Source organism: Acomys minous (genome assembly GCF_964271855.1).
Source record: "Acomys minous genome assembly, chromosome: 16".
Taxonomy (NCBI): domain Eukaryota; kingdom Metazoa; phylum Chordata; class Mammalia; order Rodentia; family Muridae; genus Acomys; species Acomys minous.
The window spans coordinates 11,668,727-11,696,423 of NC_140498.1; the positions used below are offsets into that span (position 1 = coordinate 11,668,727).

Genomic DNA, 27,697 nt, shown 5'->3' on the forward strand with positions numbered 1-27,697 from the left:
AAGGACTTAGTCTATTTCACCTAGGTTAGCACATGTGTGGCCAGGGCTGTTCACTGTGTTCATTGGCTGTGTTTTTGATGTGCACGGGCTCTGTAGTGATGTCTCCTGTTTTGCTTCAGGTATAAATCACATGCATCATGTTATCTGTAGTTAGCCTGGTTATCTGTTGTTAGGATATAGTAATTTTGTTGATTTCCCTCTGAAGAAATGCGCTTTGGATTTTGTTCGTTTTGTGTGCTTAATTTCATTGTTGTTGGGGGGGTGGGAAGAGGGTGCTTTGCTTTTCTCTCTGTGGCTTTCTGAAGTAGAACTTTACATGACTAGTTAGGATCTTTCATCATTTTTCATATGTACCTTCTGTTTTTTATGCATTGTACAACTTTTTTTAATTTTTGGTTTTTTGAGACAGGGTTTCTCTGTGTAGCCTTGGCTGTCCTGGACTTGCTTTGTAGACCAGGCTGGCCTCGAACTCACAACGATCCGCCTGCCTCTGCCTCCCAAGTGCTGGGATTAAAGGTGTGCACCACCATGCCCAGCTATTTTTTTTAATTTTTAAAATGCTTATTTATTTAATTCACATCCTTACTTATAACTGTGGGAGCATACCACAGTGCAAAGGGGAGATCAGAGGCCAACTTGCAGGAGTTGGTTCTTCCTGAGGATCCAACTCAGGCTGTCAGGCTTTCAGCAAGTGCCTTCATCTGCTGGCATCATCCTGCCAGCCCAGCAGTTTTGTTTTTTGACATAGGGTCTCTCTACATAGCCCTGGCTAACCAAGAACTCTCTGTGTAGACCAGGCTGGCTTTAAACTCACAGAGATTCCCCTGCCTCTGCCTCTAAACTGCTGGGATTGAAGACGTGTGGCACAGTGCCCAGCCCAGCTCAGCTCAGTGTTTGCATTCTGTTGCTGAGTGATGTGGGTTAGAGACGTCACTTCATCCAGTCGGTTGATGCTGCGTTTGAGTCCACCTGACGTTCCGCCTTTTGGATGTGTCCACTTCAGGTGGAGATGTGGCTCTTGAGGCAATCAGGGTTTTATCCTCGTGTCCAAGATAACCAATGGTGGGTCCAGGGATCGTTTGGCAACTGCACAGAATGATTAGAAGCCCAGACGCCATCATCTTCAGAGGATGGTTGTCAACTTCAAAAATCCCCTCACTGTCCACAGTGGCTTCAAAGGCTTCAGTTACTTCACATGGTTTCCAGACAAGAAGAAGAAAAGAGAAGGAATAAATAAATAAATAAATAAATAAATAAATAAATAAAATCAAGCCTCTCTCCCAGCTCCATTTTTATTTGTCATGCTGGGGCTTCCAGCTCAAGCTCTTTGGCTGCCCAGGCTGCAGGGTGCTTGGGAAATGAGTCCTTTTAATCTTATAGGTTCCAGTGAGAGGGAGATCAGGGCCCTGCGAGTGAGGAAGAGGAAGGTCCTCTTCTCCAACCCACTGCCTCCCAGATGGCGTGACTCATGCCTCCAAGAATTCTTCAGACCTTGTTGTAATGGGCAGCAGTTTATTGGAAGTTGTCACGTGCTGTTTGCCTTCCCTGAGAGGCCGGCTCTGGAGGCAGACAACGCCTCTTACCGCTTCAGACCTAAGCATGCTTATCTCAAAGTGCCCTTCAGGGCCTCAGAGAAGAGAACAGAACAAACAATCCCAAAGTGGAAGCATTACATCCTTGAGACCTGGGAGAAGGTAAACCTTCGTATCTGATTTGATGATGTCATCTGTCTGCTGCTATTTGTTCCTGGAAGGGAACACTCTGCTCTGACCAGGACTTTGTACTGAGAACTTCAGCTAATGGTCTCAAAGGGGCTTCCTTAGTGTGTGTGTGTGTGTGTGTGTGTGTGTGTGTGTGTGTGTGTGTGTATACAAATATATATTTGTTGTTTTTGTTGTTTGTTTTTTGAGACAGGGTTTCTCTATGTAGGCCTGGCTGTCCTGGAACTCATTCTGTAGACCAGGCTGGCCTTGAACTCAGAAATCTGCCTGCCTCTGCCTCCATGAGTGCAGGGATTACAGGCATGTGCCACTGCACCTAGTGAGATATAATTCATAATCAAACCATTAAGGTTTTTTCAGCTGAGAGAGGGGCACAAGAGGGCAAAAGTAGTGCTAGCAGGATTCCTGGGCTAGGTCCGAAGTGGTTTTATCATTTTTTTTCTCACATTCCACTAGCTAGAGTTTTATACACATCTAACTGTAATGGGGTACCGAGAAATGGGGTCTCCTCAAATGGAGTGCACCCAGGATGAGAAGCAAATCCAGACACTGTGTGACTATTTGGTCCCTCTGAAGCAGAAGGCATTCTGCTATCTCTCAACCTAATACGGCAAATCTTCCTCTTAGGGAAGCCACACAGCTGGGGGTAGGGACAGAGCACAGATTTGGGCATCTTCCTCTTCATCACCCTAAGGCCATACCCATGACTACTTTCAGCATATCTAGGCCCTGCTAACATTTATGTCCCCAGAGCCCCTCAGTACCTGGGATGTTACTCTTTGGAGAAGCACATCCTACTGTGTGACCCATTGGGATGAGCAGGCTTCTGCAGTACGTGGGCCCAGCTTTGCGGAAGTGATCCTGTAACACTGCATGACTTCTGTTCTTCCTTGGCCACTAGAAGCCACCAGAAGGCCACAGCAGCCTCAGTGGTGCTGACAACTGAGAAAGTTTGCAGGTAATGTCCAGCTTCTCTGGGGCGGGGACATGGTGCTCTGTGACCTCCGTGGCTGCCAGGTTGCAGGAGCTCTGAAGTAGGAGTGTTGAGAGAAAACCTCTCATCCCTTTGACAAGGATCAAACAAAGGTGGCCGGCTGTATCCCTGGGACCCATTTCCTTCTGGGCGCAGGTAGACTGGCACTGAAGGGGCCTCTGCAGTGCTGGGCCCTCCAAGGTGGACAGTAGGCCACCTCTGCTTCTTGAGCTTTTCAGAGGACCAGAAATCCTCTTGGTGGCAGAGGAACAGAGGAATTTGTTGGACAGGGCTGTGGAAATGGTTTCCGGTGGGTGTACCCAGAAGTATTTCTTTATGACTGGTTCCACAAGTTTATTTCACATTAGTTTCTGTCTCCTTCCTGATCCCATTTCCCCCATTGCTTTACTTATTATTTATTTTCCCTGCTGGTCACTCTGCTGTGGACTTGGAGAATTAGAAGGCCAAAGGAACAAAGAAAGAAAGAAGTAACAGACCTGGAGAGAGAGAGTTAGGAACATGAAAACAGCAAACTGATCCTGTCAGGATGGGAGGGGTGCAGGGCAGGGAGTCTCCTGGGCTACTCCCGGTTGGATGTTTTGTAGGGTCTCCAGCCCTCCTCTTTGCTGATTCTGTCTCCTTCAGCTGACTGGCCCTGCCTATGTATCTTCTCTTGGATGGGATTTTTGACTTGCCAGTGGGTTTTTTCCTTTAGCCCATTAGCAGTTTCAACAGTTGCAAGGTACTCAAGGAACGAGAAGGAAGCCCTGGGAGTGAGAAGCAGCCTCTTTGAAAAGGATTAGTCCTTGGCTGGGGTGATGGCTCAGCGGTAAGAACATCGGTTGTTCTTCCAGAGAACCAGAGAACCCGAGTTCGATTCCCGGTGTCCACACGGCGCCTCACAACTATCTGTAACCCCTGTTTTAGTGGATCCAGTCTCTCAGAAATTCAGGCAAAATACCCATGTACAGAAAAGGAACAAGAAAAGGGTTGGTCCTTGCCTTCCTGATAGGCTTATGGTCCCCTAACTCTCCCTCAGAGGGGTGCTGAGATACCAGCCTTAGAAGACGGGACCTGGATGGCCATCAGACAGCAGTTTGGGAAGATGGAAGTCTTCTCTAAGCAGCCTTAGAACATGGGACCTGGTGTAAGTGGTGGAGACGTGTGGGAGGGGGGCATGGTCTCCAAGGGTGGCTGAGGAGACCAGCAGTCAATTGCCTAGACTGGGTTGAGGAGTCCATAGAAGAACCATTTCTGACTGATGAGTTTTAGTTGTGTCAGGGAGGTCTGGGAGGGACAAGAGTGTCTGGTTCAGATGCCTGGAACCTGGGATTACAGATGCGTAGAGCCTTCAGGAAAGAGGAGAAATCCAAGTTGTAAACGGGAACTTAGGAGCGGCTGTCGGGTAGACGTTGCTGTTTCCCCCCCCCCCCCAACACATGCTGGTTGCAATGATTAGGTAAAGTGTGGGTGTTGGGGTTGCCTGGAAGCCACCCTGAAGGGGGATGGAATTCTTAGCTCCCTGCAGATAGGGCCTGGCGTGACCATGGGTAGAAAGCACAGCCAGTAGAAGGAGATGCCCTGAGAAGCTGTGAGATGTCTTGTTCCATTATAGATGAGCCGGAGGTATGGTCACCCGCTTCTTGGAATCTACTCATCAAGAGGCAGGCCACTCAAGTACAAGTCATCAGGGCATCAAACAAACTCTTCTACAAAGACAAAGGGTGGCTGATGGCACAGGAAGACTCCCCACGATGTTAGCTACACCTCATACTGGGGAGGTCAAGGGGCAGAGCCAAGAGCCAGAAGATACAGGTGGGACAGACTTACCACACAGGGTAGGCACCAGATGTACCCCGCCCCTCAGGACTAAATAAATAAATATTAAATTAAATTAAAGGCAGAAGGTACATGTGCTGGGGACCTGACCTCCTGGTGGCTTCTTGTGCAGCCAGTCCCATCAGAACCTTTAAGCAGTTTTGTCCTTTGACATCATCAGCCAGGAGGAGGTACACCTGGACATGAATACAGCAAGGAACTTTGTTAGCTCAGAACCCAAAACATGTGCTCCTCAAAGTCCTGAGCCAGGCATGTTGGCACACTCCTTTAATCACAGCACTCAGGTGGTAGAAGCAGGCTGATCTCTGTGAGTTCAAGGCCAGCCTGGTCTACATAGTGAGTTTCAGGACAGTCAGAGCTATATAGTGAGACCTTGTTTCAAAAAACAAACAAACAAACAAAAAAAAAAAAAAAAAAAAAAAGAGGCAGGGCGGTGGTAGTGCACGCCTTTAATCCCAGTACTTGGGAAGCAGAGGCAGGCGGACTTCTGTGAGTTCGAGGCCAGCCTGGTCTACAAAGCAAGTCCAGGACAGCCAGGGATACACAAAGAGACTCTTGTCTCAAAAAACAAAACAAAACAACAACAAAACAAAACAAAAAAGACTTATTTCACGGGTGAGGGCCAGCGGTATTTAATATCCTACCCTTTGCCAGGCTATACCCAAACCACAGGGAAGTTGCCCTGCCTTAGGCCAAGTCCCCTGAGCCCGACCACACCTTTTCCACTCCAGTGCTGGGTCTTGAGCTTAGGGATGCTGAACTCCATGCTCAGCCTTGAACAGACTCTAGCTGGTCACTTAACTTACAGGTGAAGAGGTAGGGCCCAGGGGAATCAGGCAGGGGTGAGGACCAGGACGGGTAGGCTAAGAGCAGGTGGGCCCATGCCTGCAGTGGCTGAGGCCTCGCACCTTGCCTCGCAGTCATCCCTGTAGTCACCCACGAACCCAGCAGCCTGATGTTATTGGCTAAGTTGCAGAGACGTCTCTTCAGCCCCAGGACATGTGATCTCCTTTCTCCTGCTAGCACCTTGTGCTAGCATTAATGTGTGCCCGCTAAGTGTGGGCCCGGGAGGGCTCGGGAGGGCTGCCCCCCACTCACTGTGTCTGAGATCCGAGGAATGGGACAGGGGTGTGGGGTATGTGGCCTGAGGTCCCAGCTCCCGGGGCAGGAGGATTACCAAGAATCCAAAGCCAAGCTGGCTAAATAGGGCATTCTATGGCAGCCAGGGCTAGAGTGAGACCCTGTCTCAAAACAAAGCAAAGCAAAAGAAAGCAACAACAACAAAAACAACCCAACCCAACCCAATTCCCAAAACAAAACAAAAAAACACAACACAGCAGAGAAATGGCACATTCCTAGCCTGTGACAGGGCTGCTGTGGGGACACTCTGATTAGAGAGTCAGTGATGTGACAAACCTCAGAAACCTTGGCTGGAGCTCTCCAAAGCTGCCAATGTCCTTAAGTTCTAAAATAATTATTTTTGAGGCAGGCTCTCACTCTTCAGTGGAAGCTAGCCTGGAACACGGGACCGTCCTGCTTCAAGCTTCCCAAGGGCTGGCTTATAGGCCTGTGCCACCACGCCTGTCCTTGACATCTTTCTTTCCTTTTAAAAATTTGGTTAATTAGTGTGTGTGTGTGTGTGTGTGTGTGTGTGTGTACACATGCCACAGGGCACATGTGGAGGTCAGGTGACAACTCTTGTGATCTGGTCCTCTCTTTCCACTTTGTGAATCTTAGGGATTGCTCTCAGGTCCTCACACTTGGTGGCAAATACCTTTGCTGAACTTTCTCACTGCTCCCCTCCCCCAGTCATGTTTCTTTCTTTCTTTCCTTTTGAGACAAGGTCTCACCATGTAGTCCTGGCTGTCCTAGAACTCGCTATGTTGCCCAGGCTGGCCTGTAACAGAGATCTGCCACCTCTGTTCTTGCGTGATGGGATTAAACGTATGTGCCACTATGCCCAGCCCCCTAGTACGTTTCTAAGGAACAAAGACAGAACAAGCAGGCTATATGTGGCCAGTACTGTGGCTCTCAGAATGGCACATAATCAGGACTCTCTAAGTGTGGATCTGGCTGGATGTCAGCTGACAACACCCTGTCTCTGTAAAGTCCAGTCCTGAGCACTGTGCTATGAATCGACAGTGTCTGTTCCTGGAATCCCAGTGAACTCTACACTCCCCCCTCAAACAGTTGACAAGAAAACAGAACTCAAAATCAGAAGTGGGGGGTGGGGGTGGCCGGAGAGATGGCTCAGCAGTTAGGAGCACTAGCTGTTCGTCCAGAAGTCCTGAGTTCAATTCCCAGCACCTGCGTGGTGGCTCACAACTATCTGTAATGGAGCGGACGTCCTCTTCTGGTGTTCATGAAGGCAGAGCACTCATGTACATAAAATCCATAAATGAATCTTTGTTAACAATCAGAAGCAGATGGAGCATATGCTAAGGTGTGCAGAGGCAAATCCAGATGAGAAGTGCAAGGAGCCCATTGGATAACTCTCGGATTTTTTTTTGTGACTTGAAAAACTTTGAGATAGAAAATCCTTAGGGTATGAGTTTTCTGAAGAAAAAAAAAAAAAGAAAGAAAAAAGAAAAATTTCTTATGTCTGGCATGTAGTTCTATGATAGCACTCTTGCCTAACAGAGACCATGGATTTGACTTCCAGCTCTGTGTACCAAACCAAACAGCACCCCCAAACCAACCGGCCACACGCAATGCAACTCTATGGAACAAAAACACTAAAGAAAGCATGGTAGCTCCCTCTTTGTAGTTCCACTGTGTGTGAGAGTGAGTCATGCCATGAGTCATGTCATGAGACCAAAGAGAGTCTGTCTCATGCTTAATTCAGGGTCCCTTCTGGATGATGCTCCCTGGGACTCGGAAAAGCAGCTCTGGTGGGGCTGGGCCGTGGATAGGTAGCATGTAGCATGAATCTGCAGAGTTTTCCTGTACTAGCTCTTCGTTACCGAGATAAACATTTTCAAGCCTACAAGATAGATTTATGGTTATCAGCATCCACCTCTCACACAGACCTTTTGTCCCTTTCACTGTGTCCTGCATGCCAACTTTGGTGGGGTAGTCTTCTGTTTGCTGGAAGAAAGGCCCCTGGTGTTGTTTTTCTGGTTGAATCTGCTTTCAGCTTTTTTTTTTCCCCCTTCCAGCTTTTGTCTCTTTGAAAACATCTTTGCTTTGCCTCTTTTTCTTTTTTAAAAGCCGGAGCCTTGGGGCTGAAGAGGGCTTATGAGTACTAGTGGCAGCCGGGCGTGGTGGCGCACGCCTTTAATCCCAGCACTCGGGAGGCAGAGGCAGGTGGATCGTGGTGAGTTCGAGGTCAGCCTGGTCTACAAAGTGAGTCCAGGACAGCCAAGGCTACACAGAAATCCCATCTTAAACAACAACAACAACAACAACAACAACAACAACAACAACAACAAGAGTACTAGTTGCTCTTGCAGAGGAGCCAGGTTTCGTTCCCAGCATCTACATGGCGCCTTACAACTCCATCGTAACTCCAGTCATAGGGAATCTGATGCCCTCTTCTTACCTCTGTGGGCACCGGCCCCCCATGTGGTATACATGCATATATTACAGGCCAAACAGTTAGAGATATATATTTTAAAAACTAAAAAAACGAAGTCTTGCTGTGTTGCCTGGCCTGGCACTGAACTCGTGGCTCAAGGGATCATCCTCCTGCCTCAGCTTTCTTTGTAGACTAGAGAAGAGCATGTCACCATGCCAGCTTTGGGCCTTCATTTCTGAAGAATAATTTTACTCAACCAAAATAGAGCCTTGATCCCACTCACTCAGCAAATAGGCAATGAGTCCTGAGGAGGCACCGGGTGTGTGTGGGCCTGAGATTCAAGGGGAGCCAAAGCCACGTCCTGAGGAGGGAAGAGAGAGTCTGCTTGCGGGAACAAGACACACAAAGGTCCCAGGAACACGAGAAGAGGCCAGTGAGGTGACAGTATGTCCAGCCTGAAGAGCAGAAGGAATGTCCACCCTGTTAGACTGAGCTACAGTGGGACCCTGAGGCTGGGGGAGAGATGAGCAGCAGCGGAGAAGGGGGCAGAACCATGAAGGGTTTTAAGCTTCTATTCCCAGGGAGGCGGGTTTCAGTGGTGGGCGAGCAGCACTCCTGGCCTTGGCTTTGAGTAGTAGGTTTCAAGCCTGTCCCTTACTCAGTGACTGTGGAGTCACTTTCCCCATGACTGAGTACAGCTTCTGCCCTCCCCCTGCTCCCCACTCCCCCAGCCCTGCTGGGTGGTTTCCAGGAAGCAAGGGGCCTTTGATGTGCTGATCCCAGGGTTTGCAGCCTTTAAGAGCTCAGATTAGATTTCCACGGTTAGGAATTTGAGGTCAGGAGCAGGTCACTTTGCCCGTGTTTCACAGCCAGAATGTGATGGGGCAGAGATTTAGTTTTCAACTGGAATGAAAATGGAGAGCATGCGGGGGCGGTGGTGGCGCACGCCTTTAATCCCAGCACTCGGAAGGCAGAGGGAGGCGGATCGCTGTGAGTTCGAGGCCAGCCTGGTCTACAAAGTGAGTCTAGGACAGCCAAAGGCTACACAGAGAAACTCTGTCTCAAAAAAACAAAGGGGGGAAAAAAAAGAAAAAGAAAAAGAAAAACAGAGAGCGTAGTAGTCAGGCGTCATGAATGAACATCCCAGCGGAGAGGCAGACTACTGTGAGCTGGCGAGTAAGCAGAGTGTTCTTCATCAAAGAAGCCATGGAAGAAAATCTCCACTATTGGAGGCTAGCTGGATGAGTCCTCTGCAAGCTCAGCTGAAGAGGCTTCCAAAGGCCCCAGGCAAAAAGCTTCTGCCTTAAAATATCACCATATCATCCTTTGGCTTGTGGCTTGAGCCCCAGTTGCACTCTAAGCAGCAAGCTGGGCTTCGATGGCACCAGAGAAGAGCCACCTTGGTGGGGTGATTTGAGAGTAGGGGGAGGGACTAGGTTGCATCAGTTCTGACGTGACCTTTAACCTTTACCTTTCTCTGTCCCCTGAAAAAGCAAACACACATAAATTCACAATCACAGCTCAATAAAAAATAGCTGAAAGTGCTCAGGAGTTGAGAAGACCAGACGGTTAGTGTAGAGCATGTCTGGTATATGTGGGAGATGCCAGCTAGGAGATCTCCAGATAGAGTCGCTCTGCTGACTAGAAGGCCTTCTTGTGACACTGAGCAGGGCCAGGACATGGATCCTTGTGAGCAGCAGTGGTCATTCAGGGACCAGCTATTTAGGCCTTTGTGCCCAGTCCAGCAGTGGCCTATGCTGCTTCTCATAGGTCAGTTCCTTTGTTTTTTTTGTTTTGTTTTTTAAGATTTATTTATTTATTACATATATGTACATGCCTGCAGGCCAGAAGAGGGCCCCAGATCTCATTATAGATGGTTGTGAGCCACCATGTGGTTGCTGGGAATTGAACTCGGAACCTCTGGAAGAGCAGACAGTGCTCTTAACCACTCAGCCCAGGTCAGTTCCTTTATGATGATTCTTACCAATATGTGTATATTGTTATTCTTTTTTTTTTTTTTTTGAGACAAGGTTTCTCTGTGTAGCCTTGGCTGTCCTGGACTCGCTTTGTAGACTAGGCTAGCCTTGAACTCACAGTGATCCACCTGCCTCTGCCTCCCAAGTGCTGGGATTAAAGGCGTGTGCCACCATGCCTGGCTTTATTCTTTTTTTTTTTCCCCTGAGACAGGGTTTCTCTGTGTAGCCTTGGCTGTCCTAGACTCGCTTTGTAGACCAGGCTGGTCTTGAACTCATAGTGATTCACCTGCCTCTGCCTCCCGAGTGCTGGGATTGAAGGTGTGCACCACCACACCTGGCATTATCCTGTTATTCTTAAGCAAGGAAAAGCCAGTGTGCGTCCTCCAAAGCCAGAGTTCCTCCTGTCTCCTTGGTCTGCTTGTCCAGTCCTAGCCATTTTGTGAAGACTGGGACCATCTGTGAAGTGGTCTGACAGAACCAAGCCAGGCAAGCTTCTCAGGGGATACTTGGTACTTGGTACAGGGGGGTAAGGTGGGGAGGAAAAGGGGTTGGGGATGCTGTGCGGGGACAGGGTGCAGAGAACTGGTAACCAAAGCATTAGGAGGCAAGTGAGGTGGCTGATGTCCTGCCTAGCCTTGGGCTGACTGAGTGCCTGAGCAAATATTTGAATTTTGGATTCTATTTCTGCATATCATAGCATCACCAGCATGAGGCATGTTCAGCCAACACTTATAAATGAATAAGGAAATCTATAAAGGAACGAGGGGAGGAGGGGCTCGCTGGTTGAGTCAAAGGCTTTGAGGGCTTTGGGGCTCCCAGAGGAGTTGATGCAGAGAAGCTGTGGTTGGCCTGGCAGTACCTTTGGGTTGAGGTGAGCGATACCGGCCTGGGCTAAAGGCAAGATGGTGGAAGGCTGTACATAAAGTTACTTATATCCCCGGGCCATTGCTGCTGTCTCTAGTCCTGCCTACAGAAGGAGCTAGTTTCCTATCCCATAGAGACCTGTAAATGCCCATGTCTTTTTATCCTATCTCAGGGGGAAGCGTGGTAGGCTGGAGGGTGGGGTATAGACATGAGATCCAAAATAGAAGGGTAGGCGTCTCAATCTGAGGAAACACTGCCCCAGTTCCACTCTCTCTCCCCGCCCCCTGTCCTCTCTCTCTCTCTCTCTCTCTCTCTCTCTCTCTCTCTTTTTTTTTTTTGGAGACAGGGTCTCTCTGTGTAGCCTTGGCTGTCCTGGACTCGCTTTGTAGACCAGGCTGGCCTTGAACTCACAGCGATCCGCCTGCCTCTGCCTCCTGAGGGCTGGGATTAAAGGCCTGCACCACCATGGCCTGACACCTATCATATCTATCTATCTACCTACCTACCTACCTACCTACCTACCTACCTACCTACCTACCTACCTATCTATCTATCTATCTATCTATCTATCTATCTATCTAATCTATCCATCTATCATCCACTCTGTCTCTTGTAGTCCTCTGCTTCTTGAGACTGGGAAGTGCGCCCCACGAGGCAGTGTCTTGAAACTACATTTCCCAGAAGGCCAGAGGGCGTTGGGGGTACCAGAAAAGACTCCCGGCTGGCCGCGTTTCCCTAAATGCTAAGGGGCCGGCTCTCGGGCCAAGCGGCTGGGTGAGATCCTTACGTGGCACCTCCTGAGGGGGCTCGTGGGATGGAAGAAAATACGAGCCCTAGAGCCGCACTTATGAGCATCTCGGTGGCGGGGCACGACTGCTGCGGAGGCCTCGGCAATCTCGACCTCAGGCAGGTACGGCTCCTCAACCTACCAGAGTTGGCGGGCGCGGCCTTCAACGTTTGATGGGCGGGACTACCCTGTTACAAACCAACGATGGATGGGGCGGGGCCTGGAGGAGAGGGACTCGCGCGATTGGTGGTAGTGGTGGGGTTTGTGGGATCATGCGCGAATCGTGTCCTCTCAGTTTGATGTAGTGTTGGGTACCCCCTCGTTCCTGTGATTATGTAGGGCTGGGAAACTGTGACAGTCTCTGGGAAGGTGTGAGTTTAGGGTTCTGCATAAGAGTTCCTGGAGTTGTGTAGACAGAGTTGCGTGGGGTGTCCAGAGTGTGTGTGAGTGCGTGCAGAGAGAAGGCGGCTAACTGCATTTGGGTGCCTGCTGTGATGATGTGTGGCGGCCCTCTTTGTCCCTGGCTCCACACTTCTGGCCTCCTCTTTCGTCTCCTGATCAGTCTCCAACTGTGTCTCCAACGCAGTTCCCAGTCAGGACAGGACTGTTGGGTCCCTTGTGCGACCTTAGGACCTGCTTCGACGCCCTGACTATTCCTGCAAACTCAAGGGCGTCTCCCCAGCTCCTGATTCTGGTTCTCCACCCCTGCGTGTTCCCTCCCTCCTTCCCTCCTTTCTTTCTTTTCTTTTCGTTTTTCTTTCTTTTTTCGAGACAGTAGCCTTGGCTGTCCTGGACTCACTCTGTAGCCCAGGCTAGCCTCGAACTCACAGTGATCCACCTGCCTCTTCCTCCTGACTGCTGGGATTAAAGGCGTGCGCCACCACACCTGGCTACAAGTAGTTCTTGAAAAGGGAGGAAACTGATCAGTCTTTTTCAGTAGCCTGTGAAGATTTGCCTTGTGTGTGAGGGACGGGATGGAAATGTAAGCCATAAGTGACAAACCGTTGACTGGGGCGTTCCTGGTGACGGGAACGCAGGCACACAGCAGGGAACAGGAGACAGTTCCCCACCGGTGTTAAGAGCACGAAGGACAGTTGAGATGGATGAGTGGCAGTGGATGCTGGAGACTAGTTTTCTCCTTTGGATTATTTGTTATTGAACCATATCCTCCATCCTGCTAGGTGAATGGTGAATCCTAAGTGCATCTCCAGCCTTTGTGTAAGCAGACCCCCCTTCCCCAAACTCTCCCCTACTCTCTCTTCACACCCCCCACTTTTATTTCTTGGGCACAAGAGACAAGTGTTACACGACCCTCAGCCCCTGTGAGTCATGCTCTCTAACCCAGTGTGCATCGCGTACGGCCAAGAATACTGGCTGAAGTGGTGGGTAACCTTGAACTTGGGAATGAGGGAGCTGTGAGGCAACAGGCTAGAATGCAGGGGGCAGTGGCGTATTGTAGACTTCTAGCCCAGTCCAAGGGTCCCTGGCTTACCCCAGGCCTATAGAGATAAGGCCCGTGTTGAGAGGCAAGTCTTCATGGGTGGGGTCGCTCCTTGGGTGTGACGCCTTCCTGTCCTCCTCCTTCCTTTCTCAGATCTAGTGAGTTTCCACGTGCTGCACGGTCCCACATCTGGAGAGCCGGGGGCGTGTCAGGAGTTAGGTCAGGGTGACTCTTGTTGACATGCATTGTGTTTTTTTCCCCACCACAGCCTGGTCAGCACAGTTAAGCTTCCTATTTCCAAGGGATTTTTCTTAATAAAATAAAAGTAGTCCCGTCACCAACTTAGTTACTTTGTTATTGCTTTGATAAAACACCATGACCAGCATGGTGTGTGTGTGTGTGTGTGTGTGTGTGTGTGTGTGTGTGTGTTGGGAAGGTGTGGCAGCAGGCAGGCAGGCATGGCCCTGGAGCAGTAGCTGAGCGCTTACATCTTGATCCACGAGTAGGAGGCAGAGGGAATTAACCGGAAATGGGATGGGCTCAAAGCCCTCACTGACACACTTCCTCTAACAAGGACACGCCTCCTGAGCCTTCACAAGCAGTTCCACAGGCTGTGGATAAGCACGCAGACACATGGGCCTAGGGTGGCCGCTCTCCTTCAGACCACTGCAGCCATTATACATTAAGTCTCTCCAATGCAGGAGATTAGATATGCTATTCCCTGGCCTAAGAGAACTTCCAGGTTTTTCTTCACCTGTCAACACCTGAGCTGAGGTTCTCAGTGCTGGCTAATGGAAGGGTTGTGTGTCCCCTGTATTATTGAGAGTTCGGTGCTAGGGATGGGGGAAGGTACTCAGAGACAGAGCCGTTGCCTAACATGTTCAAGGCCCTGAATTTGATCCCCATCATCTCAACAAACAAACAATAATTTTTAAAATAACCACATTACTTAAAGAGAAATGTAAGGGAGGTGTGGCTGAATAGATGGCTTATTTGGTAGAGTGCTCGCTCGCTGTGCACGTGAGGACCTGAGTTCAGATCCATCCATATAAAAGTTGGCTGCAGCGCCTGCCATCCCAGTGCTAGAGAGGCAGCCACAGGGTGAGCCTTGGGGGCTCACTGCCCTGCCAGCCTAGCCGGGCGCAGCATGTGCACTTGTAACCCCCTGCTGGGAAGAGGGAGACAAGAGAATCTCCGAGCACTTCTGGCCAGCCAGTGTAGCCAAGTGGAGAGCACAGAGGAAGACATTTAATGTCAGTCTGTGGCCTCCATGTGCACCACCTTGAACACACGAGACAAAAAATAAAATTTTTTGGGGGGGAAACAATAATTTCCTCAAAATACAATATCTGTGTATTTCCTTCCATATCTGCAGTTTTCTTATCTGCATATTACCTTCTCTAGGTTGAAAAAAAATTGTGTGCCCACATGGACTGATTTTTCTTCATGATACCATTCCCTAAACCTATAGCAGTAACTATGTATACAGCATCTCTGCTGCGTTGGGATATGACTCAGAGCAGGCGAGGATGCACAGAGCCTATGCAGACACTGTGCCATTTAACACGAAGAACTTCAGCTTCCTAGGGTGTCCTGCAGGGATGCTGGGACCAGTCCTCCATGGACACTGAGGGATGTCTGTGTTTGATTATTACCTGTACATATGGACATTTCACCGTGTGGTGTTACAGCACTCACAGATGCCTGCTGCTGGTGGCTGCAGGGCTGTACTGAATAGCCCAGCTGCTGAGAAGCAGGCTCTTAGCCAGACACCCGGCAGCTTGCTCGCCTGTTAACTGCAGTCTCATTTTTCGAAAATGACCTTTAAAAAGTCATTGGTTGGGGCAAGAGGTGGGCCTGTCGTAGTTCATAGACTGACTCCCTTCTGTTCCTCTGCCTGGCAGCAGTATGAAGCAAGCTGAGAAGGGCCTGCCCACATGTGGGCACACTTCTAAGTCTCAGGGTGCTGTTTTCTTAGGGTACCCAGATTGGTAGATCACCCTGGGACACTCAGAGCCAGGCACTAGGGTCTAGGTGGTCCTGTTTCATGTCCAGCCATCATCTCCTGTTTCATGAGGATGTTCCTGCTAAGGAGAGAAAATGGGTGGCAACATCACCAATTCAGCAGAGGTGTCACAAAATGGGCTCCAGCTTTTTGTTTTTTAAAAAATCTATCTTCAAAAAGCTCCCTGCTGCAGTAGGACCATGGACCCAGAGAAAGCCTTCGCAGGCCACTTGGATCTGTATGGCCCTTGGTGAAGCATGGCCCATGGACAGCAGCGTGGCTGCAGGTTACAGCACAGACCACCGACATCTGCATGGCCCTTCGTGGTAACATGTGCCACAGACAGCATCCTGGGATTTTTTTTTTTTTAAGGCAGGGCTCCACTATATAACCCCTAGCTGACCTGGAGCTTGTTATGTAGATGAGGTTGGCCTCACAGAGATCCTCCTGTCTCTGCCTCTTGGCTGCTGGGATTAAAGGAGTGTTCCACCATGCAGGGATTAAATGATTTTTAAAAGCTGGGCATGTCAGTGCACACCTCTAATCCAGCACTTCAGAGGCTGAGGCGGGAGAATTTTTGAATTTTAGGATAGCCTGAGCTACATAGTAAAGCCTTCTCCAAAAACTAAACCAAACTAAGCCAAACCAAGATACCTTTCAGCTTAATTACTTTTTAAATGAATATCAGGCCTTACTTTTCAATGGCTTATTTTGTGATCTTTTTAAGGACATACACTTTGTCTTTAGGGTTTTGTTTTTTGTTTTGTTTTGTTTTGTTTTGTTTTTGCCTCCATTTAAAACAGACCAGGATGGGAGCTTTCTTTGGTGCTCTTTGTAACGTTGGGTAAGTTTTATCGTCTCTGTAAAGCTCAGATGGCACCTCTGCTTCTGTTGACCTGACGTGTGACTACTAGCGTGGCAAATCAATAGCATTGATGCTGAATGTTCAAGAGCTTTGAGCTGCAGGGTGGCTGCCACTTGGTCTTGCCATGTTATCCTTTGAATGAATTGCTGGATTGGTTTGGCATTATTTTGTACAAGATTTTCACTGTTTCACTTCCGCTCGCTGCAATGCCTCCCATATCTTCCCCTTTTATGTCTTCTTTTTATATTATTATTAATAAGACCTTCCATGCTGTCTATATGCACATGGTGTATGGCCATCCCCCGGGGCCGTCTCCAGTGGCCATGTCTTCAAAGGAGAGTGGCGCTCCCTTCTTCTGCAGCACCATCTGACAGCAGATCTTCAGACAAGGTCAAGGCTTTCCGTGCCCTCCCTCATCCATCCTGGAATCATTTTTCCTGCCCCCCCCCCTGTTCCCTTTTCTCTACCTCTAAGCTGGTGTGGTGCGGCAGGGTACATCTGTGAGGAAGCACCAGGTCTGCTACTCCAGAGGGACTGAGGAGAGGTGGCCTAGGAGGTGGGGTCAGGTCCCACTCACGGGCCCCATCAGGGAAGACTGTGTTGCCATAAAGGAGCCAGCATGCCACTCGGCACCAAACCCATGTGGCTTGCTGAATGAAGAATCAATCATTGAACGGTCACCTTTCTGAAAAGGTTAGAGGGAAGGCACAGCTGCAGCTCCCTCTGCTTGTTACTGGGGATGGACCTAGGACCCTCATACATGCCGGGTGAGTGCTCCACCACTGAGCCATGCCTGACAGCCTGAAACCAGCATTTATTTATTTATTTGTACTGAATGTGTTATTGGACCATATCATGTTACTATGGGATTTGGGGAGATCCCTGGGGAGCATCAGGTTTAAGGTATTGTCACAGTTCACATTCTGTCACAGGATGACCCCTACCGTCCAGGGCAAGCTCTGGTTCAGGGTCTTCTGGTTCTTGCTTTAGGATATATGCTTTCCAAAGAGGCTGAGAGGTGACACATCTGTATTTCTTAAGGTGCAGCAGAAGAAAGAGTCCATGTGGCTTGAGACGGGGGCAGCCCTATGTACCTGCTCCGCCACAGATGCTTCACATCTGCTCTTCACCCTGCCCGTGGGTAGTCCTGGGCCATTCTTTTTTTTTTTTTAAATTATTTGTTTGGTTTTATGTGCATTAGTGTTACGCCTGCAGGTATGTCTGGAGGTGCCAGATCCCCTAGAACTACAGCTACAGACAGTTGCGGGTGCTGGGAGTTGAACCTGGGTCCTCTTGAAGAGCAGCGAGTGCTCTTACCCGCTGAGCCATCTCTCTGTGGGTGACCATTCTTACTAAGCCACTTCAGCAAGGGAAGCGGGCCTCAGATTGGTCCTTGTGGCTACTGTGAGCTCTGTGGGCATCAGGAGGAGGGTAGAGCTCTGCCCTTTACCGGGTCCTTCCTCAGACCCAGGCAGGACTCAGTGTAGCGAATGGGGAGGAAGGGATGGGTGCCTTAATAGTAAATGTGGTGCCTGCTCTTCTCGGGGGATAGACTTAGGTCGGAAAGCCTAGGACCTTGTTTCTCTCTTTCTGGGCTCAGGGCCCTTGTGGAATTTCCCAGCCAATGGCCTTGGATCTGCTGGCAATACCTGGACACTGGAACAGCTGGGAAGAGGGCGGAGGGTATGCAACTGCAGAGGCCCTCTGTGTGGATGATGGATCCTGTCCCTTTTCTGAGCCAGCCCCACTCAGCCCTTTTATCCTTTGATGTGTACGGCCCACGGCACAGAGTGGCCCATTACTTTCAGGTGATCAATGCAGCGTTGGTCGTCCTGTGTTCTTGCTGTTTGTTTGGATGTCACAATGCAGCTTACACCCTGGGTGCTGTTGACCCCCTGGAAATCATTCCCTAGCCACAGGACATTGCTCTGAAGTGTGTCCAGCTCCCCGGTGCGGTGGAATTGCTATGTGCCTCTTTCCTGCTGGCCTGTGGGGGCTCTGCAGCTGACTTCATCACCAGGGACAGGTGACCTGAGCTGTCCCTGGAGCCCAACTCCCATTTCCTCCTGGTTCTGGTAGGTGGATTCTCTCGTTAGCCTTCAGTAGACCTGCGACCTCCAGGGAAAGTCCGTTCTAAAGAGCTGGGCCTCCTATTTGAAGGAGGTTGAAAGTGGGAAGGGGACCCTGTCCTTTACTTAGGTGGCCTGCGTGGGGCCTCTGACACTGCCTGGGAGGCAGAGGCTAGGCCAGAGAGCTATGGCTTCCCTGCTCATGTCAGATGGATCTGGGGTTAATTTTGGCCAATCCAGTTTTGAGTGGGCTTGGGAGGTGAGCCCCGTGTCTTGAGTTGGAGAGCTAGGAGCGTGGCCCTCTGCCTATGGTTTTCTGTTCAGCATTAGTCACTCTCTCCTGAGAAGCAGCTACTTCTCTAGGCAACACTAACCCTCAAGGTGAGCCGGCTTCCAGATGAACTCTCCTTACGTGCTGAGGCAGGCTGACCGGGGCACTGGGACCTGGCTGTGTGGCCATATTCTGGTTTGGATCACTTTGGTTTTAACTGAGAGGCAGATGGATGCCAGTTTTTTGCTGGGGTCAGCCATGTTAACTAGCTCGTGTTTGAGTGCCTCAGTTTTTTTCTTTTGTCTTAGCTCTCACAAAGGGGAGGAAAAAGCATGGTTTTCACTCATGTTACCCATCTCATGGTGGGGATCCAGGATCTAGAAACGTATTTTATTCTTGTCTGCTGTGGCAGCTGAGTCCACACCTGGTGGTTGAAGTCCACATGGTTTCCTGCCTAGGATCCACAAGGGCCAGGCTGGTCAGCACTGGTGTTGGCCCTCACGCCTGGGCTCTGCAGGTTTCTCCAAGCTCCTGTTTGTCTCAGGTGGGGTCAATAAGTCTTCTTTCGAACCTCAGATTGCTGAGCTTGGCGATGGGCCCAGCAATGCTCTCAGGTCTGGTCACTCTTTGGGCTTTAATACCCTATACTAGGACTGGCTCCCTTCACGGTGCTCAGTCCTGGGAGGATGACATTGAGATGAACTCTTGACAATCCCTTAAAGATTGAGGGAACACTTTTCTCTCTGGAGCTCATGGGGAGGGAGGGGAGGGTTCCCACTGCAAGGGCAAAATGCTGTCTCCACCAGGGATCCCGCCTCCACCTTCCTTTCATAATATTGTGAGCTTACTTCCCATGCCTGTAACCCCAGCACCCAGAGAGGCAGAGGCAGGCAGATCTCTGTGAGTTCGAGACCAGCCTGGTCTACAGAGTGAGCCCAGGGACAGCTAAGGTTCCACAGAGAAACTCTGTCTTGAAAAAAGCCAAAAAAAAAAAAAAAAAAAATCATTGTTGTTTGATTTGCATATGTGTGGGAGTGCATTCACATGTAGCGCACTTAGGGTCTTATAGGCCCAGAATGTCCTTCTGTGGGAGCTGCAGGGCGCCTAGCCAGTGGAGGACACAAGTAGAAGAGTTGAGTCTGCAAAGGAAAGTGGGCGGTGGATTCAGGCCAGGCCCAGAGCTTCATCCTCTCTGCCCTCCTACACCCCTCACTTTCCTCCCGAGGAGAAACATGCCCCACCTGGGGACTTTGCGGTGCTTTGGGAAGTCCCTCCTCTCCCTCTGGCTTGGCATTTCACCTCTGCCAACTCTCGTTAAGCATTGCTCCATCTTTGAGCGAGGCAGAAATGCATGCTTATGAAGCAGAGTGCCTGGGCAACCGGTGGTTCCAGGTCTTGTGGCCTTACGAGAAGCCATGCTTCTGTGTCCAGAAGGGCTGGCCTGTTAGTCATGTGGGCTGCCCAGCTGCCTGGCTGCTTGCAAAACTCCCTCCGGGGGCTGCTTTGGCAATTTCTTGTTTCACTCTAAAGCCAGAGTGGCAGAACCCACAGGGTGGCTCAGCCACTGACCGTTAGCCTTCTAATTTTATTGATGACGAAACAAGGGCTTCTGCTCATTTAGCAAATATTTACTTTCTGCTAGCCTTGGCAGTCAGAAAATGGAGACACAAAGATCAATAAAAACGTGGTCCTTAGCTGGAGGAGCTGTTGCAAGTTAGGGATGGTAGTTAGATACTCACAAAGGCCGAACCCCAGGAATACAATAGAATGCCGTGGTAAGAAGTAGGGAACTGCTCCATCTGGGTCTTGAGGGATGTGCAAGAGTTTGTTCACAGTGTGTACAGGGACAGATGGCATTCCCTGCATGCACAGAGCCTCTGTGAAAGGTGAGGGGCCGCAGCCTGGGAAGGTCCACTCTATGGGGAGGTGTAGGGCTCACCTGCTGGTGTGCTGTGATGAACGGGCCGAGTGTAGGAGTGGAGGTCTGAGGGAGGGTGGCCGGCAGGATGTGAGGAGCCAACCAGGATGGCTCAGAAGGAAACCAAAGGATAGGAGGTCCTTTGCTATGCCCCGGGGGAGCCATGAGTTCCTGGGTGGTGAGGGTAGGGAATGGATTGAGTGATTATGGGAGGAATGGCAGAACAGACAGGACAGAATGAGACAGGGGTGTGGGTGCCTAAGCTGAGGCTTGAAATGCAGTCTAGGAAGGAGGGGGTTGGGATGTGTAAGGACTTCCTGCTGGGTTAAGGGTATGTGGTCCAGCTGATGGAAGTAACATCAGCTTGCTCTGGGAGTGGTCAGGCAAAGTCTGGACTCCTGTTTTTGTTTTTTTGAGACAGGATCTCACTTTTTAAATCTTGGACATCTTCCCTTCCTCTCTCCTTTTTCTTTTTTTTTTTTTTTGGTTTTTCGAGACAGGGTCTCTCTGTGTAGCCTTGGCTGTCCTGGACTCACTTCGTAGACCAGGCTGGCCTCGAACTCACAGCGATCCACCAGCCTCTGCCTCCCAAGTGCTGGGATTAAAGGCGTGCGCCACCACACCCGGCCCCTTCTCTCCTTTTTCTGCTGCTCCCCCAACCCCCTCCTCCATCCCCTCCTCCATCCCCTCCTCCACCCCCACCTCCCACCCCCACCCTGCCAGCTCACAGGGCCTTGTGATCAGGGATTGTTCAGGGATTAATACATGTCATCAAAGAGAAGAAAGACTGCTCTCTTGTTGGGCTCAGATTTTAGAAACTTTAGGGCTACAGAGCTTCACTCCCCTCCTTTTCCTGTAAGGCACCTGGTCTAGTGTGAGGTCTGATCCTGTGGCTTCATCCTGCACGAGCAGTGTGTGCCCCAGGAGCACATGACCTTACCTTCCACAGCCCAAGGTTGTGCTGAGCGGCCCTGATCTCCAGGGCTTCCTGAGGCTTTGCTCAGGGGCTCTGGAAGACGGGCGCAGGTTTGCCTGCTGTCTGCAGCCTGGAATAAGCCTGTGCCCTCAGGCTCATTGTCCTTGAGGGTTCCTGGGCATGTCCTCTGTCGTCTATTTATCCTCACCCTGATGTGCTCCCTGAGGTGCGTCTCATCCTTGCTCCTGCACTAGTACACCTACTACTGCTTTATTTTCTGCTGAGCAGGACGACCCTGCACCAGGTCCTGTGTCTGTGGTCTCCACAAGCAGGATGGTGAGCCAAGCACAGAGCAGAGAGGGAGAGTTCACACCACTTATTTCTGTCTGGTTTTGTTCCATCCCCCTCTTCCTCCCTTGTTTTTGTTTTTTTTTTGAGACAGGGTCTCACTTTTTAAATCTTGGCTGACCTGGAACTCACTTTTTAGACTAGACTAGTTCATAGGCTCAACCTGCCCCTGCCTTCTGAGTACTGGGATTCCAGGAGTGCAGCACCACACCCAGATCCGGTTCTAGTTAGTGAATACTTACTGTTAACCTCTTGATGTGCCTGGTTTACAAAATAATTTCTATTGGAGGTACATGTATATTAGAACAGCAACAGTATGATGTATGTACTTTTTGGTGCAGTTTAGGCATCCACAGGGCTCTTGGTGTACCCCTTGTGGAAATGGGTGGTTTGAACATGTAGCATCTGCTTAGCTCACCCTCAGCCCCATATCCTGGTGAGAAATGTGGTCTAATTGGGCAAGGAGGCCACAGTGGAAGACCTTACATGCCTAGTGACTTTCCAGTGTCCCCTGTGTCACACTGGGCAGTGTGGCCTGGATGGCAGGCTGAGTCTCCCCAGGAGGTAGTTACTGGGTGAAGTAAGAACCTGGGCAGAAGATGCTGGTTTCTCCCTGGGGATGGGCAATCCTGGGAGAACGTGTGTGTGTGTGTGTGTGTGTGTGTGTGTGTGTGTGTGTGTGTGTGTGTGTGTTACTAGCAAATGGATCACCTTATGTCCTCTCCTCCCCTAATGTGGAGGATAGAAGCACTCTTTGAAAGAGATTATTCTATCCAGAAATGAAACAGTGAAGCTTTCCCTGAGAGCCGAGTCTGAGAAAGGCCTTAGGCCCAGTTGCAGGGAGCTTTATTTACAAGTTAGTGTGACTTTTTAGTTGCACGTGGGGAGACAACACGATGTCATCAGTGCCCTGGTCCTTTAAGATCCTTCCTAAAATGGAAACTAGAGATGTTTAGGGAAGAGCGCAAGGCCCCAGCAATGCTCACACCCAGCGCCAAAACTCACTGTCAGAAGAAAAGTTGGTGCAGACAGAGGCTGGCTGCTCTTCTCCTCTCCTGTGGCAGACGCTCCCTCCCACTCAGGGAGTATGTTTCCACGGGACATCTGGAGACATCTCCAGTTGCCTCAGTCAGGAGGAGTGGCCATCCTCCAGTGGGTAGAAGCCAGGATCGGGGCTGCCAGGCATCCTAGAACACATAGCACAGCCCAGTGCTGACAACTTGCTCCACATGCCAAGCCTTTGAGTCATGTGGGTACACACATGGACCACATCTTATTTTCTAGGTTGGGGACCTAGACTTATGGTTTTGTTCTGGTGGTGTTGTTGCCCATAGAATGCAAAGTTTTGTACGTATTAGGCAAGTGCCCTGCCATGAGCCATACCCATAGCCCTAGGTTGTCCCTTATGACTTCTGGTCATTGTCAGCGTGAGCTTCACGCCATGTGTAGAATCACCTCCTTCCTCAGCTGCAGTCACCCGCTCCTCCTGAGGTTCTGGGAGGGGTGGCCATTACCTGTGGTTGCTAGCTTTTCCAGCTATCGCCTGGGGCTGAGGATTTCAGTCACATCAAGGGTTAGTGTCCTTTTTGGGAATCTGTCTTCAGAGCCACAAATCTCTGCAGACAGTGCCCATGAGCACCTCCGCAACCATTAGCCCAGCACCCTTATGACAGTTTGGCACGGCCGACTAGTTTCCAGCCTTTTATCTTCTGTTTTTATGAGACTTTAGTGCAGTGACTGCCTGGACTTGGATATCTCAAGCTTCTTTTATCTTCCCAGAGGTCTTAGCATCCTGGGGGCGTCTTAGATCCTGGCAGTTTCTGGGTGTTGCTAGACAGGCCTCCTGCTCATGGCAGCTCTGTCCTTGCAGGCAGATCTCTTCGTTATGACGTGGCTGCTGCGTTACGTGGACCCCACAGAGCCCAGCTTTGTGGTTGCTGTGCTCACTATTGTGTTCAATCCGCTCTTCTGGAATGTGGTAAGTACCAGTGCGCTGACACCGGCTGGCTGGTGAGCCTGCTGTGGTGGGGCTCACTGCTACCAGCAAGCCAGATACATGGACAGTGGGGCAAACAGTGGCCCTGTTCTCTGCCTTCCTATGCTGGTCACTCTCCTCTTCCCTTCTTCCCCCCAGAGGTGGCACTCAGTGAATGTACACCGAAGGGAGAGTCTTGCCTTTGTGGGGGCCCTGGGCCAATGCCAGGGTGATCTAGTACCCCAGAGCCTACAGTGGACAACTGCACGGGGTGGGGGATGGGGTGTTCCACCTGCCGCTGGCCTTCTCGCTAGCCTTCTCACCGGAGAGCCTGGGCGGTCCTGGTTCTTGCCATACCCCTCCCTGGGCTGCTCTATGGCAACATTGTTTTTCTTACAGGAAGTCCCTGAAAGCAGCCCCCACTCTGGGTGGGTGATGGAAGATAGGGACTGAAACCTGAAGACAGTGGCCCCCGACCCCAATTCATTATGAGACAATGAGTAATGGAGGCCAGAGTGCTGGCTGTGACAGAGCGTTGGGACACCCTGTGATTGCCCTGGAGCTAGTCTATAGAAGGCTGTGCTTGCTGTCAGCAGCACACTGTTCCTAGACTGTCGTCAGCTCAGCTGTACCAGGGTGGAACACTGTATTCTTTTTATCTGGCTTATGGCTTGGCCTTTTTTTTTCCCACCTGGAGAGAGGATAGCAGGGTGGGTGGAGGCAGAGGTGCTTGGCTCAGAGCCACCACCATCTGAATGTTTTGTCCCTGAAGTCCTGAACATGCTGAACCTGCCCTAGAAGGGGGCTTCTGGGAGGAGTCCAGAGACCACTGTGACTTCCTCTTGCTCCTGAGAAGCCATGGCCTTGGAGTGTACGGCTAGAGTGTGCCGGTACTGGCCCTGTGTTATGACAGCCTGCTGGCGAGGCCAGACCCATGTACTCTGTGCCCTTAGACTGCCCTACTTGTATCTCATACTTCCTGTGTGCTTTCTCCACCCTACCTGTGGATACACAGCGCTCAACCTCAGAGCCAGCATGCCAGGACACTATAGGGGACAAATACTGATCTTAAGCCACAAGAGTGTTTCTGATGTTTTAAAGTAGTCAAAGGAAACTAGTACAGGGCATTAAAGAGACTTCTGGCCTGGCTAGGATATACCTCAGTCCTATCTCTCGCCGTTAGAGATGATGCACACAAGACTCTGCTGCAGGTGGCTGCTGGGCTCCGTAGCTGGATGGAGCCTGTGTTCTCTCTTTCTGGTAGGCCTTGGCTGATTAGCAATTGCCTGAGTGTAGATTGGTGCCCAGTGCAGGGAGAACAGTTGGCCAAATGCACAGTGGATATTGGGAGTACTCAACCCCCCCTTTTCTTTTCTAGACAGGGTTTCTCTGCGTAACCTTGGCTGTCCTGGACTCACTTTGTAGACTAGGCTGGCCTTGAACTCACAGAGATCCACCTGCCTCTGCCTCTGAATGTTGGCATACAGGCCTGCATGACCACCACCCGGCTTGGTGTCCAAATCTCCTTTGTTCATTTCCCACTGACCCTTGAAGCAGTATGCTTTTGTACACTTAATTTTGAAACTGAGTTTGGTCCATAGGAAGAGCCCAAACAGCCAAGATTTGGAGGTGAGTGCCTTGGGTCCGTGCATTTGTCATAAGTGGGTCCCTTTTTTGGCCTTAAGTTTTTGGTTTGCCTCATTCTGAGAAGCATTATTCATTGGAAGAGTGTCTAGTCATTAGTGGAGGGACGAGCGGCCTCTTTAGAGTCAGTTCAGAATGAGAAAAATGACACAGCGCTGTGGTCGGGCCATCTGCAGCTCACAGGAGCTGGATTGGCGGCGTCTGGAGGCAGGAGGACAGGAGGCTGGGAGCCTGGCTGCTGCTTGCTGAGGAGCCTCGCTGTGAGCAGGGGCATGCTGGGAGAGTAGTGAGGTGTCCTGCTGACTGCAGCTGGGCCTGGCTTGCTGTGTGCAGGCTCTGGGCCTGGCAATTCAGCGAGGTGGCACTATAAGGTGCTGTCATTATTAACCTAGGAAATGGGTGAGAGGAGGGTTTTAGCCCCTTTCTGTTGCTTTAACACGGCAGTTCGCAACCTGTGGGTCACAACCCCTGTGGTGGTTGAACAGCCCTTTCATAGAGGTTGTATATCTGATATTCTGTACATCAGATATATACATTATGATTCATAGCTAGCAAAGTTATGGTTATAAGGTAGCAACAAAAATTATTTTATGTTTGGGGTTCGCCACGACATGGATGAGGGACTTTATTGAAGGTTGAGAACTGCTGCCTTAACAGAATGACTGGTGCTGAGGACTGTATAGAAGATAGACGAGTGTTCAGCTCCTGATTGCCGGAAGATACCAACAGGGTGGGGCCAGCATGCTGGCCACGGCTCCCTAGAGAAGTCAAAATATAATGAGGAACCAGAAAGGAAAATGGCCACGTGCACAAGAGGCCAGGTGTGTGTGTGTGTGCAGTTTCACTTACAAGACGCCACCCTCAAGAGAAGTAAAAATCCTCTGAGACCAGCTGCCCCCCTCCCAGGTGGCCTACCATGATCTGATCACCTCCCACTGACCCCTCTCAAGGGTCCCAACACCATCATGCTGGGGGCCAAGCCTTTAGCACATCAGCTGTAGTGGACATATTGGAATCATGTTTCAAACACATTAAAGAAATTTATTCATTTATTATTCAGATAGTTATCGAGGGTCCCGGTGGCACCCTAGGAATAAACATACAGATCGACCAACCCCTTAGGGACAAAGCAGGTAAGAGGGAGAGACAGGAAGGGTAGTCAGGAAAGGCCTATTTGAAGGGGTGGCCTTTAACCCAGACCGAATACTTGCATAAGAAAGTCCTGGGTTTCTGGGGAAAAGTTGTATTTTTTTTTTAAAAAAGAGGCAGCCAGGGTGAGCTGGGAGGCCAGCCCGCTGTAGAGGCCCAGACGGCGCGAATACAGCAGAATGTGAGCCCTGGAAATGAAAGAAGTGGCCAGAGAAAGCCTGGCAGGACTGCAGCAGTGCAGCCAGTCTGCTGTGGACCTCTGTGGCCAGCAAGGCTGCTTCTGGGCCGAGCTGGGCAGCTGAGGAAGGTAAGGGCTGAAGGATGAACTTGGCTTGCCTCAGGGAAGATCAGTGATGCCCATGAGCTTCAGGAGAGGAGGCCGTTAGTCACTTCCCTGTCGCTGTGATAAATAGCGTGAGCAAAAGCAACTTTTAGAAGAGTTTATTGGACTGACGGTTCCAGCGGGCTAAGAGCCCATCGTGGTGGGAGGCCTGGCAACAAGGGGCGAGCATGGTGGTGGGAGCAGGAAGCTGACAGCCCACACTTGTAACCACAAGCACAGAGCTGACTGAAAGTGCCAGGAGACATTAACCTCTCAAAGCCCAGCCCCAGTGATGACATACTTCCTCCAGCCAGGCTGGAGCACCTAGACTTCTCAAACAGCACCACCACCAACTGGGGATGGAGTCAAACCACTGCAGAGGCTGTGTGTGGGTCAGTGTGGGCAGTGCCCTCTGCTGAGCCTGCCTGGCACACAGACCTGCTCTCAGGCTCACCATCTGTCTGCTGGGCTTTAGCTGGAGGAAATATGTCGGCAGCGTTGAGTACCCGCATTTGGGCCATCCTTCCTTGTCCACGTCTGTCTCAGCCCTCTACTCTCCCTGTCTGACCCTAGCCTCCTCTCGCTTTCTCCTCACAGCTGATTTGTGTCCTGTACCCTTGGGGACCCTTGTCCTTGAGGCCTCTCAGGGCTCTCGGTTGGTCAGCTCAGATGGAGCCTTCTCAGCCCTTCTCTGCCTGGGTCCCTAGACATGTGGATCTATGTGACCTAGAGTCCGCCCAGAGGTCTAAGAGTCCAGTGTCTGCAGCCCACCTGAGTGTCTCCAGGCCCCGTGGGAGGTGGTCCAAGGTTTTCCCACTGTACTCTCTTCTCTCTGTCCCCATAGGGGAGATGCCAGAGGGAGGCCTGGCCTGTATGTATCCTCTGCTTTGTCACCTGGGTGTCTATTCACAGACTGCAGCTGTCAGTAGGAGCCATCATCCTGTGGTATCAGACCCTGGGTCTTTAGCAGGCACCTGCAGCCCTCTAGCTTCTGAGACGGTGGACGTTACAGGCTCAGGGCCGTCAGAGAAGGCAGCGAGCAGCGCTGAGCCTGGGCAGGGGCCTTCGCATCGGGACGCTTCTTACTCTCATCCCTG

General features: G+C 50.6%; 1 protein-coding gene across 5 annotated transcripts in view; it reads left to right on the forward strand.

The window, feature by feature from the left end:
• The first annotated feature begins 1,556 nt into the window (after positions 1–1,556).
• Positions 1,557–27,697, forward strand: part of PEMT (phosphatidylethanolamine N-methyltransferase) — an 85,782-nt gene continuing 59,641 nt past the window's right edge. Inside the window, exons 1-2 of one of the 5 annotated variants that reach the window (XM_084763782.1) lie at positions 1,557–1,694; positions 23,381–23,488. In XM_084763782.1, the coding sequence (XP_084619908.1) occupies positions 23,396–23,488 (93 nt within the window). In that variant the 5' untranslated portion in view covers positions 1,557–1,694; positions 23,381–23,395. Of the gene's footprint in view, positions 1,695–11,581; positions 11,801–17,910; positions 18,064–23,380; positions 23,489–27,697 lie in introns of those variants that run through there. The other 4 variants (XM_084763779.1, XM_084763780.1, XM_084763783.1 and 1 more) reach the window with 4 other exon arrangements.